We start from the raw sequence: 14335 nt of genomic DNA, 5'->3' as shown, positions 1-14335 counted from the left end.
ACGAAACCCTGCTTCAGGTCCCCTGTGCGGGACTTCTTAGGAAACGGGGCGGAGCCCTGGGGCTGGTTGGCGGACGCTGGACCCCGCGAGGCGCGCCTGCGCCGTGCAGCGGCGAACGCGTTCGAGCCGGAAGCACATGTTGGAGCTGGAGATTCCTGGGGATGGAAACGGAGATGGAAGCGCAGAGCGCCGGGGCCGAAGACGGCTTCACCCAAGTCACCCGCAAGGGTGGGCGGCGGGCGAAGAAACGGCAGGCTGAGCAGCTGTCCGCGGCGGGGGACGGAGGGGAGGCGGGCCGCATGGACACGGAGGAGGCCCGGCCCGCGAAGAGGCCGGTTTTCCCGCCCCTCGCCGGGGATGGATTCCTGGTACTAGCGGGGACCGTGGGACAGGAACGGGGCCGGGGCCAAACGTGGGCCGAGTCGGTGGTCCCTGGGTGATGTTGAAAGGGCGGGGGCCGTTCTTTCGTGACGGCCTTCAAGAAGTGACTCTCCTGAACGAAGTTTAATTCGTTCGGTTAAAGAAAGCTTCTTGTGGAAGAGCTGTCATTTTACAGCTCCACCTCCATCCCAGTACATCTCCCGACTTGTGTGTTCTTCTCTTGTAGGGTGGGAAAGAAGAAACAAGGAAAATTCCAGTCCCAGCTAACAGATACACGCCATTAAAAGAGAACTGGATGAAGATATTTACTCCTATTGTAGAACATTTGGGACTTCAGATACGGTTTAACTTGAAATCGAGGAATGTAGAAATTAGGGTAAGGAGAAAACCATTTCCAAATATATTAGGGTTTCTCTTTCCTGCAGGGGTGAAAAGAAGTGAATAGACTTTCCTTAATGGGACTTGTTTTGTTAAATTGTCGTTATACAGTTTTCTAAAATAGTATAGTGAGTTCGAACTTTTTGAATGTCTTCAAATTCTGCATTCAACACAAATATTAGTTGAATTCATAAGGTGGACCTAAGGTCATACCAAAATACTGGTTATGCCTGTGCATGTATTTTATGATGTTCTGTGTTGAAATGAGACAAGGCTGAGTAAAGAGCTGGTCATAAACAGACATACGTAAATAGGGAATAAAAGTACTTGCTGTGCACACACATATATATTCATTTCATGGTGTCAGTTCAAAAGCTAGACAATGTTAATTGACTTTAGGCTTCCTTTTCTGGATGCCAGTTTTATATTAGAATCAATGACCAAAATTAATTATATCTTACATTTTGAGGGCTCTTATACCATCATCAGGACTGGTATAGACTCATCTCTGTTGAACTAGAATAATGAATAAAGCAGAGGGGCACTGCTTTAAATAGTTGGTAAAGTTTAAAATATAGAACTTGGCAGAACTCCTTTTTGTTCAGGTTCTTGTAGTTTTGTGCCAAAACGTCTTGTTTCCTTAGAGGTTTCCCTTGCTTCGTTGCTTTAAATCTCCTCTCACCAGTCGTTCCTCTGCCAGTGCCAGATTAAGTTTCCTGGACCACACTGCTTTCACTATGGCACTCTGGTATCTTCAAAATCTCTAAAGGGTAAGAGTTAAGTTTTTGACTGAACTTGCCCTTTTTCTTTTTTTTTATTAAAGATTTTTATTTACTTATTTATTTGAGAGAGAGTGAGAGCGAGAGGTCACGGGGAGAAGGAGAAACGGACTCCCTGCTATGGGGCTCGATCCCAGGACCCTGAGATCATGACCTGAGCCGAAGGCAGATGCTTAACCGCTTAACCGACTGAGCCACTCAGGCGCCCCTGAACTTGCCTTTTAAGTAGGAAGCTAAGTCCCAAGTTCATCTCATCAACTCTGACCTTTTTATGTCCATACCTGTGGGGGACTTTGCCATCTGAAGAAAGCCCTCTCCTCCATACTCTTTCTTTTCCGGCCTCAATTCCAGTCATCTCTCGGAGTCTAGCTCAAGTGCTTTCTCCTTTAGGATTGGTCTGTGTTTCAGTCATGTCTTCAGAGTCTACACTCTTACTGTGCTTGGCTGTCTTACTACGTGTTGCAGAGGCATCAGTTTGGATTCCACTCACACCCGTTGCTGCTTCTGGATGCCAGGCAGTGGTGCTTTGGCGTGCACTACATCATTTTAATCTTTAAGACAGGCCTGTGAAGTAGTTGTCATATCACCATCCCTTAGATGTGAGGAAACTGAGTCAAAGGAGTAGGTTAGAGTCATCAAAGTCATTCACTAACAAGTGAATCTTGTTAGTCCTGAAAGGACCCCACCCCCACCCCCGACTTTTTTATTTTACAAATGAGAAAACCTAAGACTTGGAGCATCTATGGGACTTGCCTAAAGTCACATACAGGATTGGAACTGGAATCTAGTTTTATATGTGCATTACACAACCTTGTGAAGTTTGAAATTTGTCAAATATGTGGTCTCCTCAACTAAATTTGAGTTTTTGTGCGAGAATGGAAATGACAATTTTGGAATCAGACCTGTGTCGGAATTCTGCCTTTTTCACTTTTCAGTACTTCAGTTTTCTCAAATATAAAAGTTTTTATATTACTTAATATTCAGGGTCGAGGGGCGCCTGGGTGGCTCAGTTGTTGAGCACCTGCCTTCGGCTCAGGTCGTGATCCCAGGGTCCTGGGATCGAGTGCCGCATCAGGCTCCCTGCTCCGTGGGAAGCTTGCTTCTCCCTCTCCCACTCCCCCTGCTTGTGTTCCCTCTCTCGCTGTCTCTCTGTCAAATAAATAAATAAAATCTTAAAAAAAAAAAATTCAGGGTCGACGTGAAGATTAGGGCGTGAAGATTGTGTGTAAAGCACCTTTGCGATACGTGTCACTTTTAGTGGTTGGGATTTTATGAATAGTAGCTATTTCTGCAATTATCTAGTAGAGCCTTTAAGGACAAGATCCCTGCTTAAACCATTCCTGGTAGTTAGTCCTGGAGTTAGTGCATTGGGAACCATCAGCATGTAATGACGAGTATATGCTGGCCATCAGTCCTCGTGTTGTATTAGAGTATTTTCATCTCCAGTCATAATATGTGCCCTTTTTTTTTTTAACAGACTTGTAAAGAAACCAAGGATGTTAGTGCCTTGACAAAAGCAGCTGATTTTGTGAAAGCCTTTATTCTTGGGTTTCAGGTGGAGGTAAGTGATTTCATGACATCTAAAATAGGTGCTTAAAAACACTTAATATGAGGGGCACCTGGGTGACTCAGTTGGTTAAGTGTTACCTTCGGCTCAGGTCATGATCCCAGGGTCCGTGAATGTTTCTGTGGATTTGGGCTTTTTAAAAAACTTTGAGTTTTCTAGGTCTGGTGAATTTTAACTTAGTAGTTATTCTCAGGTATCTAAACGTAAGGGCTTCACAGCATTTATTTTTATGTTGTAGGATGCACTTGCCCTCATTAGGTTGGATGACCTCTTCCTAGAGTCTTTTGAAATTACAGATGGTGAGTATAGGGTGGTCTTTTCCTATTAACTGTTGTACTTTTGTACTGCCGACTTTGTATTGTAAGTGACTTTTAGCTTTCTAATAGCATCAGTTGACCTGTATTATTAGCAGGTTTTAAAATATATATTTTTTGTATCTTTTAGTAGGGAAATTTAGTTAGTGATTAAACTTCATTATGGAGTAGGTGGTGTGCTGCAATTGCTTGCCTCCTGAGGCCTTGATTCTCTCATTTAGTAAAACCCCTAAAGGGAGACCACCTGTCAAGGGCAATAGGAAGAATCGCTGGCAAAGGAGGAAAAACCAAATTCACCATAGAGAATGTGACACGGACACGGATAGTTTTGGCTGATGTGTAAGTATCCGATCTTGAGAAAATTACTGTCATAATTTATATTTGACTTTTTGCTGGTTTCAAGAAGTCATAAAGATTGTATTTTATGCATAATGTTGCCACTGACTCTTTGTCAGTATATGGTTCTGGATGAAATACATAATTACTTTGAAAGCAGATTAAGTTAGTTGAGAAAATCTGAGGAATTCTAGCTTATTTTTTTTCTCAGTTAGCAATAAAGGACATGTTTAGGGGCGCCTGGGTGGCTCAGTCGGTTAAGCGTCTGCCTTTGGCTCAGGTCGTGGTCCCAGGGTCCTGGGATCGAGTCCCACATCGGGTTCTCTGCTCAGCCAGGAGCCTGCTTCTCCCTCTGCCCCTCCCCCCTTCATGTTCATTCTCTCTCTCTCTCTCAAATAAATAAAATATTAAAAAAAAGAATGTTTAGAATTACTATTAAAAGAAGTTACATGATAGGGGAAGATTTATTTTTTTTTTAAAGATTTTATTTATTTATTTGATAGAGAGATAGCAAGAGCAGGAACACAAGCAGGGGGAGTGAGAGAGGGAGAAGCAAACTCCCCGCTGAGCAGGGAGCCCGATGCGGGGCTCGATCCCAGGACCCTGGGACCATGACCCGAGCCGAAGGCAGGCACTTAACAACTGAGCCACCCAGGCGCCCCGACAGATGAAAATTTAAATAGTATCAGAGGGGACTCCTACTTAAATCAGTAGGAGAGAGCAAGGAGTGGGTGTTTTCAATGCCACTGTGAATTTCCTTTTAAAGAAAGAAATATATGTGTATAACTCTATAAATATTTTAAAATTATATATAAAGGCCTTTCATAAAAGGACGATGAGCATTGCACGTTGGGTGAAAAACTCGAGAGCAGCTCTATGTGAACAGAAAGACAATAAGGGCTTAGAATAAGGGTGCAGGAAGTGGAGCTGGGATTAGCCCTGGCGGGGGTTGAAGATGCTGCGGGGCCAGGTCGGGATTGCTGGCAGATGGCGCCAAGCTTATATAACACCATGTGCTATGAAGTTGGGGAACAAAGCAGTTGACTGACAGGAGGGACCTGCCTGCTGCTAAACCCAGAAATAATTTTATTTAAAATCATGCTATCGGGGCGCCTGGGTGGCTCAGTCGTTAAGCGTCTGCCTTCGGCTCAGGTCATGATCCCAGGGTCCTGGGATTGAGCCCTGCGTCAGGCTCTCTGCTCCGCAGGAAGCCTGCTTCTTCCTCTCCCACTCCCCCTGCTTGTGTTCCCTCTCTGGCTGTCTTTCTCTCTGTCAAATAAATAAAACCTTTAAAAAAATAAAAAATAAATAAAATCATGCTATCTTGGCTCTAAACTTGGGCTAACCATTTTTTAGAACCTAAATTTTAGACTCTTTTACACTCGAGGGATAATGATACTACCATGTTGATGGCCCTCTTACTGGAAGACAGGTTTATTATAATTTTGATCTTTGTGAGGGGAGCCTAGACTTGGGAGTATGGAGCCACGAGGAAAGCTTATTCTGAACTAGACATTTTAAAATATTTTGAAATGCATACCACATTTGAAAGTATCATACGTAGCCCTAAAAACTTTTGTTAATTTAGAAATCTAAAAATGTAACTGATGTGCTAATCAAATTATGGATGTTGTGATGTATTAAATTCTAAGTGTATTGATAAGTGTTAACGTAAAATTTACTAGTTGAACTAGTTTTTTTTAACAGCTTTACTGCAGTATGATTTACATACAAAAAACATTACCTTATTTAGTATCCTTTTCAGTGAGTTTTGGGTAAATCTTTTTTTTTTAAAGATTTTATTTATTCATTTATTTGAGAGAGTGAGAGAGAGAGCACATGAGAGGGGGGAAGGTCAGAGGGAGAAGCAGACTCCCTGCCGAGCAGGGAGCCCGATGCGGGACTCGATCCCAGGACTCCAGGATTATGACCTGAGCCGAAGGCAGTCACTTAACCAACTGAGCCACCCAGGCACCCGAGTTTTGGGTAAATCTATAGTCCTGTGATCCCACCTCAGTCCCAGGCAATCACTGATCTACTTTCTGTCATGGTTTTGCCTTTTCTAGAAATTTATATAAATGGAAATACACAGTATGCATTCTTTGGTGTATGACTTCTTTTAATTAGCATGCTGTTTTCAGTTTCTCCATTTCGTTAGGTGTGTCAGTAATTCCTCTTTATTGCCAAGTACTATTGTAAGGTATTGCATTTTGTTTATCCATTCACATTTGATGGACGTTTGGGCTGTTTTCAGTTTGGGGCTCTTATGAATAATGTTGCTATTATTGAATTTTTATATCTTTTTTTTTCAAAGTGAATTATGTACTACTTGAAATTGAGTATACTATCTTGAGTGTTCAGTATAAATAGGCTAATTGTAAATCCACATGTTCATCCATTTATTATGACGTAACCATAATGTGGACTAGTATGTACCCATAACTGTTGTTTTTGATGAGTTGCTGATAACCTGGTAAAATACAGTATGATGTGAGCAAGATAAAAAGCTAAAAACTATTCCATATATATTCAGTGCATCAGATGGGAAATAATGTTGCCTGTATGTCCTGAGACCTCCATACCCTTGTGGCCACTGCCCCACCACTTTGGTGGTTTCGACAGCAAAACCACTCACACTTCATGTATGCTCACTGTCTGTTTTCTCATCTTTCCTGCGCTATTGTCAAGGATTTTTATCAAAGTTAGACATACACATACTTGAGCAAGCCCCAGATTTCTTCCGCCTACCTCCATTTCCACTTCCTCAGAGGAACTGATTTCAACTCTTTTAGGTAATTTTTAAAAATTATTTATCTCCATATTTTCAAATATCTTGTTTATATACCAGTTTCTTGATTTTTTTTTTTTTTAGTTTCACCATTGACTTTCTACCATGAAAGATGAAAATTTAGCTTTTATTCATCTCTCCCCCCACTTCCACCCCATGTACTCAGCCCTTCTGACATCCAGTTTACTTATCCCTCCCTACGTCCCCTGTACATTTTGGGTTTTCTAAGACCAGTGTTAGCATTACCTGAGTACAGGGTCAGTGCTCAGTGTATTAACACTGGGCCAGGTGATAACTGATTGTTCTATCTGTCCTTTACCACTTTGTTTTCACTTGAAAAAAGAATTCTTACTTATGTTTGTGCTTTCTAATTATCAGTAAAATTCAGTAAAAAGCTGTATGTTGTTGCATCCAGATGCATCAAACATTTGAGCAACCTCCCCTGGAGCCTGCTTTCTCAGAAGCAGTACTCCTCTCTGCCTGGTGCCCATTTGGCGTCCTAGGTTCTCCTTTCACCTTTGCCCTTTTGCTGTTTGAATCTCTTGGTTGTTGGATTCTTTTTCCTGAGTACTCCTTATGGTTCTTTTTTCTTTTTTAATTTGATATTTGTATGTAGTGCAAAATGAGCACCACAGTACGTCTGGTTAACATCCATCACCACAGTTACAAATTTGTTTTTATGTGTGTGGAAACTTTTAAGCTTTACTCTTAGCAATTTTCCATTATGTAGCACAGTATTATTGACTATATTTGACATGCTGTACATTATATCCCTGGACCTTCTTTTCTAACTGAAGTTTACGCTGTTTGACCCCCTTTATTCATTTTTGCACACCCTCCCCCCCAAGTACTCCTTATTTTGGTGCCGTATATAGTCCAGGAGCTAGCTTAGCTAGCTAACATTATTTGAGAATTTCTAGTTCCAAAGGTGTCCTCTCTCCTGGCTTACTATACAGTTCTGTTATATAAATCACGTCCATTCAGAATCTTGAAGACGTTGCTGTATCGTAGCTTTCAGTGTTGCTATTGAGAGGTCCAGCACCATTTTTATACCTGATTCTTGGAGCGTCCCATCTGGCACTTGTAGTATCTTCATCCGGTGTGTTCTGAAATTTCATAATGCTATGTGTTAGTGTGGGTCTGTTTTTACTCATCTTACTGGGCTCTTTCAAACTAGAAACTCATTTTCTACAATTTTCAGATTCTCTTGAATTACTTTGGTCTTCCTTTTCTCCCCCCCTTCTATCTGGAATTCCTTTCTGTAACTCTAATTCTTATATTTGGTTTTCTTAACATCATGCCCTTGATTCATGGGTGCATGAAAATAGCTTTTCTGACCTTACTGATTTGATTTTGTTTTTGCTGTTTTCATTCTTTTCTCCCCGTAGTCTCTGTTTCTCTTTCTTCACCTTGCCGGTTGTAGCCTCTTTTTTTTTGTAGTAGATGCTTTCGTCAGAGTCTGGGGATCTGTGTGTGTGTGTGCCAGATGTACACGAGGGAGGCAGGAAAGAGCAGACCAGAAGCCCTGAGCTCATGGGGTCTGGAGTGTGGCGGGATGCCGGTTGACTGTAGGCTTCACTTAGGGTGATTGCCAGGCTGTTTCTGATGTATTTTTTAGTCTTTTTTTTTTTAAGATTTTATTTATTTGAGGGAGAGAGGGAGAGTATAGAGGGAGAGTGAGAAGCAGACTCCCCGCTGAGCAGAGAGCCCGATCTGGGGCTTGATCCCAGGACCCTGAGATCATGACCTGAGCCAAAGGCAGCCGCTTAACCGACTGAGCCACCCAGGCGCCCCTCCTTTGGTCTTTTTTATTGAGCAGGTCAGGTTCCCTGAGAGAAGCATTCTCTAGGCTCTTTGCTGCCAGACTTTGAAGCCTGGTTATGGAAGATAGTCGGACGTCTCAACGTCCAGTGTGCATATATTTGCTTCCCATTGCCCGTTTTTAACATGGCATTCCTACTTCAGCTGTACCTGGTACCCCTGGTCCAGATACCATGTCTTTTACCTTTCCCAGGGAGCAAAACCTTGCCTCCCCATCCCATAATTTTGCCAGTTACGGGGGGTGGTTGCCTGATTACACAGAGTGGGGAAGAAAATCTAGGGATCTTGAATAGGTTTTGTCATTTTTGTCCCCACTTCCAGAAATGGCTGAGCCTGTCTGGATGAGAGGGTTCTGCTTGATGTTCCCACTGACAATTTAGTTTACTGATATTTTGGAAGATGGGCTCAAAAAGGCAAAATACTGTTGTCCATCTTGTTTGCCAGCCAGGAATTTCTATTTGTAGGGTCTGGATGATCCTCACTGATTAGTGAAGAAATTTAGATGACCTTTAGAAAGCTTTGCAGTTGAAATCCAGATGTTTTAATTAAGTACAGTGTTACTTGCATTTCTGGATACTTAATATCAGCTCTGCCAATATGTAATCTTTGGCAGACTTTTTTACTTCTTGCAAATTTCTTTCCTCATGTATAAAATGGAAATACCATCTACCTTAATAAAGCTCACGTGAGGATTAAATGGGAACACATAAAGCCCTAGCACATAAAAAGCACTCACTTGATGTCAAGTAGCCATTATTAGCCAAGAATCTTAAAAAATTCTTGGTTTCTTAATTTTTTGTCTTTTCTAATTTTTGTTGGGATATAATTTAAATACCATAGAATTCCCCTTCAAAGTGATTTTTAGTGTCCTTAGAGTTGTGCAACCATCTTTATTTAGAAATCTGTATCTATCATGATTTTCCAGAGTTTCTGGATTATGGGATTCAGTTAAGGAAATGCTTTTGTTGCTAACTCGTCCCATATTCTCTCTTGCAGGAAAGTTCACATCCTTGGCTCTTTCCAAAACATCAAGATGGCAAGAACTGCCATTTGCAACCTCATCCTGGGTAATAATAATTTACTCATTGGGTGTTTTCTCTGGAAAGAAAATAGGGAATTTAGAACTCAAACCACATTTGCACATCAGTTCAAGTTAAGCATAATGTTAAAGATTGCAAGTAGAAGCTCTTAATGGTTGGCAAATGTGGGCCTAAAGAAAAAAGAAAATATTTTTGCTTAGATTTCATCAATTTGCTAGAGAAAAGAAGGGGATTACTGGGTTATATTGCTTATATCTTTGCTGCTTTCCCCAGAGGTGCAGTGAAGCCATTCCAGAATAGCAGGCAGTGTGGTTTAGGTTTCAACGAAAAGAGAGCTGCTGATCACCATCAGTCAACTTAATTGATGCACTTAGTCCTATTTTTATTTATTTGAAAGTGAGCGAGCAAGCAGGAGCGAGTGGGAGGAGGGACAGAGGGAAAGAATCTTAAGCAGACTCTGCACTGAGTGCAGAGCCCAGTGTAGGGCTCAATCTGACGACCCTGGGATCGCGACCTGAGCCAAAACCAGGAGTCAGACATTTAACCGACTGAGCCACCCAGGCGCCCCAGTCCTATTTTCAAACTGTACAGCAAAGTCAGTAACTTCTGGTACGAGTTACAGGATTGTAGCAGCTTGCTGTAAATGGGATTTTCCATCAGTGCCCAGATCTGACCAGCTTCTTTTTAAAATATTTAGACAATTTGGTGTCTTTGACTCTTAGGATTTAAAGTATTTTTGGAGAATGTTTGGGTATGGTTTATGATTCTTTTGTTGATTTAAGAGAGACCCACTGGAAAATGTGCTCTTTAGAGTTGTAGACTGCTTTCCATGTGTCTTCTATATATGTGAGTACATTTGTATAGATATGTTTATTTTCCTCTGCAGGAAATCCTCCATCAAAGGTTTATGGCAATATCCGAGCTGTGGCTAGCAGAGCAGCAGATCGATTCTGATTTCAAATCAGAGACTTTTTATCTTGTCTTTGGACTCTAGAGAAAAAGCCCTTGTCCTGTGCATGTGGTCATAAGAAACCAAGAGAAGAACTTTTCAGTCACTTTAAGCCTCCATCGCTTCTTCTGTTCTCAGCCAGAAGCTTCAACAGAAAGGTTTGCTAATACTCACATGCAGCAACTTGAGGATAATTCCCATATCTGAATTTAGTACCATAATTATACTTACACATTAATTATAATTTATCACTTCACTTTAAATAAAAGATTTGCATAGTTTATAATTCTCTTACTGGGAACTTGTTTAAACAGTCCTATATGAATTTATAAATTTGTAACTTATAAATTTATAAACATTTCTTGTCTATGGAGTGTATTTAAAAGAATCAGCTTACAAAATCGGTCTGAATCCTGACCCTTAATACTGGGTGGTATGTGGGCTTTTTAGAAGCAGCAGTTTCGAGATACTGTTGTGAACAAAGGCTAATTTTTGTAGCTTATAAAACTAAAGACATCACAAGGTTGATGTGAGGAAAATTTTATTTTTCAAATAAGCATTCAGTGAAAGTAGTCAGACCTTACCAATGTTTGGGTGAAGGCGAAATATGGTAAAAGAACGTTTTTACCAAGAAAACCACAATGTTCTGCAAATGCAAGAGCTTGTTTTAACTAGTGTCTGCCTATTTAAATACTCATTTGGTAAGTATTTAAGTATTAGTCTTTAAAGTAAGTGTTTAATCTTAGCAAACACTAAGAGCTAGGTAGAATCCTAGACAGTTGAGGCTGTTGGTGGACAAGGGACAGAAAAAGAAATCACTGCCCTTGTGGAGTTTTCGTTTTATTTCAATAACCAGGGAAGGCAAATCTACAAAATACCTAAGTAAATTCTGTCAGCAGAGGGAAAATGCTCTGGAAGAAGAAAAGAGTGGAGTAAGGGAGACGCAGGTGTAGGAGTCTGTTTACGTGGGGTGGCCAGGAGCGTCGTCCCTGTGGAGCCAGGACATACCTGAACAGACCTGGTGGCATCAGCTGTGGGGTCTCTGGTGGGGGATGGTACAAAGGCCCACAGCAGAAGCAGGTCCAAAGCTCCAGGAAGCACAGGAGGCGAAGGCAGCTGGAAGCAGAGGAAGGGTGAGTAGTAAAGCGATGAGGTAGGGCTTTGTAGGTTGTTGTAATGACTTGTGTTTTTAACCAGTGATAAAACAGATTTATCTTTACTTATGGCTTATAGTCAAATATTAAATATCAATTTATCAGGTTATTTTTTAAATCCAAAAGAATGGAGAAAAGACTACCTCATGGGAAAAAAAGTATCTAATGGCTGTGGAAGCTCACCAAAGACGATTGTGAACACACTCCAGCAAGTTTCAAATATTTTATTTTCTTATTCATACAGTAGGAAGTTTTCTAAAGATCCCACAACATGACATTTCATGCAGAAGAAAAACTAAACATTCAACATAAACCCCCCCCCACCCACACTAAGAAAAAAAAAAAAAAGGGAAAAAAAAAAAAAAAAACCCTCATTCCCCAGTAAGGAAATAATGTTTGCACTATTTTTCTGTAACGCCAGCCAAGATAATGCACAAGCAAGAGAAATAGAAAGCATTTGCTAAAATATTTGTAACAAATACTTATGTACAAAAAATTCACAAAAGACTAGTTCCCCCTTGAAGCAGAGCACATGGCAGTTGACACTGGAACAGATCAAACCACTGGCTGGGATTATAAGCCACGTACTGATCCAGAGGAAGAAAGTTACATGTAGTGGAGATTTTCAGTTTGAACATTAACATTTCCAAAGTTTGGCAACATTATCTTTTAAAATTATGCAAATTATGTAAACAAGAGGTACATTTTAAATTGATCTACATGCAAAACTCCATGTCATGCAAGGACACCAAGCACCGGGATTTTTCTCTCACAGACAGAGCCCATGATGTGCAGCACTCAGTTGAAGGAACAGCGATGGCAGGCAGGTGTGCCCAATTTAAGATTCATTTACCTTGATTCAACCTGCCCTTTTCCACTTAAGATTATAAAACCGCTTTTCTAGAAAAACTATACCGGGGAAGACTACTGTCCTAGAAAGCTAACCAAAATGTTTTCTTCCAGCCAATAGTACCTTTGCAGAAAAGGGAAGGGATAATATCAAGTGGTGGAACATGATACGCTACTTTTATATCACACATTTAGTAAGTTAGCATCCATTACAAATATGGGTAAATCAAGAAAGAAAACCATCATGCACTCTCTATGCCTTGTGGTAAAGAAATTCAAGGGGTATAAATTTGGATAAAATGTTGCTCTTCCATGGCATAGTACGACTTCTTCCATTTACATCACAAATATATGTGGGCGTTCAGATACATACATGCACATTAAGTATCACCAGTGTTTTAGATGAGCTGCAAGCCTTCTGAAACAGAAGGGAAATTTATGGTTCAAAGGTAAGTTTAATGACAAACTGATTACCTACATACTGAAACGAATGGATATCCTAAGTAGTTACGTGATTTCCTTCAGGTATTACTAAGAAATGTCTAAGGAAAATTGTGATTGCCTCAGATGGCTTCTGGCCTTTCCACAACTGATAACTTACATTGACTCAGGGACATTTACTAAATGTAATGGCTCCTAGTTAAGAAATAACGAAGCAGCCACAAGCTCTGTGCAGTTACTATATGAACACAAGAATGAGCTCTTGGCAGAAGCACTGCACTATACTTTCTCAAGCAGAGATGTAGTAAAAGCTGCTCAGCAATGAGACACAGTCCCTGGAAATATATTCATAGGTAGAAAGAAAATTACACACTCCTTTGTTACAAAAAATGTAATTAAGGTAAATAATAGGACGTTAACAAATGCTTTGTCAATCTCTCAAAGGAGAAAGCGCAGGAAAAGGAAAACAGCTGGCCTAACACCCGGCTCAAATCGTACAATTTTCTATCTATATATAAAACTGTGTGAAATAAAAGTAAGGATGTTTTATGTTCTGCTTGGCACTTTTGTACTCTATCATTTTGTTTCTGAATCAAGTAGATTAAATTAAAGCCAACCTACTACACATATAGAAAGCTACATATATCTATATATAAATATTTACATATGTATATATAGATACTTTCTTGTTATAAAAGATGAAGAAAAATAAATTAAAAAGCCAACCCCTTCCCTTTCTTCACCACATTGATATGCTCTTTTCATGTTGCTGTCCTTCAGACTTTAAAGTGCTACACTGAGTTATTGAGAGAATTAGAGTTCAATAACACTTAGTTGGCTTCATGAGGCTCGTGTTGGAAAATGTGGCTTCACAGAGAAAAATACTTCCATTTAAATACACAGAGAGCATTGCTGGACGTCTTGAGCAGATCTTCAGAGATGGAGAAGAAAGCAAAAGTGTTGGGTGGTACTCTTTAAAAAAGAGTCACACATCTACCACCATCTTTTTGTGGATATCTAGGCCACCTACAACCTGCAACAGATAGGAACAAATCAAGCTTAACCACAACTGAAAACTCCTTTTTACTGGTCTAACCACCTTAACCAAAATTACAATTTAAAAAATACTTTAACTATTTCAGAAGTTGGCTTTTTTGAGTTTTTTTGTTTTTGTTTTTAAACCTGTACTGCATCTAGTTAGAATTTTCATGGCTTCTTTCTCCCAGGATAACAGGCATTTTCTTGTGTTCTAGGACAACTGTTGGCAAACTTAAAAAGCCAGAGAGTATTTTAGGCTTTGTAGGCTACATGTAATTTCTCTTGCATTTCCTTCTCCCAATTTTTTTTCCTAAGATTTTTATTTATTTATTTATTTAATTGACAGAGAGAGACAGCGTGAGAGGGAACACAAGCAGGGGGAGTGGGAGAGGGAGAAGCAAGCTTCCCGCGGAGCAGGGAGCCCTATGCGGGGCTCGATCCCAGGACCCTGGGATCATGACCTGAACTGAAGGCAGTCGCTTAACCAACTGAGCCACCCA

At 40.5% G+C, this 14335-nt stretch overlaps 2 protein-coding genes across 5 annotated transcripts in view; one reads left to right on the top strand and one right to left on the bottom strand.

Moving 5' to 3' along the window:
• The first annotated feature begins 81 nt into the window (after positions 1-81).
• Positions 82-10459, top strand: PNO1 (partner of NOB1 homolog). Its single transcript, XM_036119289.2, has 7 exons — positions 82-368; positions 608-757; positions 3016-3099; positions 3344-3404; positions 3641-3758; positions 9361-9431; positions 10291-10459. Exons 1-7 carry the CDS (start codon positions 162-164, stop codon positions 10356-10358), a joined length of 759 nt encoding a protein of 252 aa, XP_035975182.1. The 5' UTR covers positions 82-161; the 3' UTR covers positions 10359-10459.
• PPP3R1 (protein phosphatase 3 regulatory subunit B, alpha) overlaps positions 5854-14335 on the bottom strand; it is a 77955-nt gene continuing 69473 nt past the window's right edge. For 2 of the 4 annotated variants that reach the window (XM_036119291.2, XM_078056461.1), the window contains one exon: positions 10878-11469. In XM_036119291.2, the coding sequence (XP_035975184.1) occupies positions 11221-11469 (249 nt within the window). In that variant the 3' untranslated portion in view covers positions 10878-11220. Of the gene's footprint in view, positions 7650-10877; positions 11470-11716; positions 13831-14335 lie in introns of those variants that run through there. The other 2 variants (XM_036119293.2, XM_036119294.2) reach the window with 2 other exon arrangements.

Source organism: Halichoerus grypus, chromosome 10 (assembly GCF_964656455.1).
Source record: "Halichoerus grypus chromosome 10, mHalGry1.hap1.1, whole genome shotgun sequence".
Lineage (NCBI taxonomy): Eukaryota > Metazoa > Chordata > Mammalia > Carnivora > Phocidae > Halichoerus > Halichoerus grypus.
Note: the sequence above shows the minus strand (reverse complement) of the source record. Positions and strands in the feature narration are given on the sequence as shown.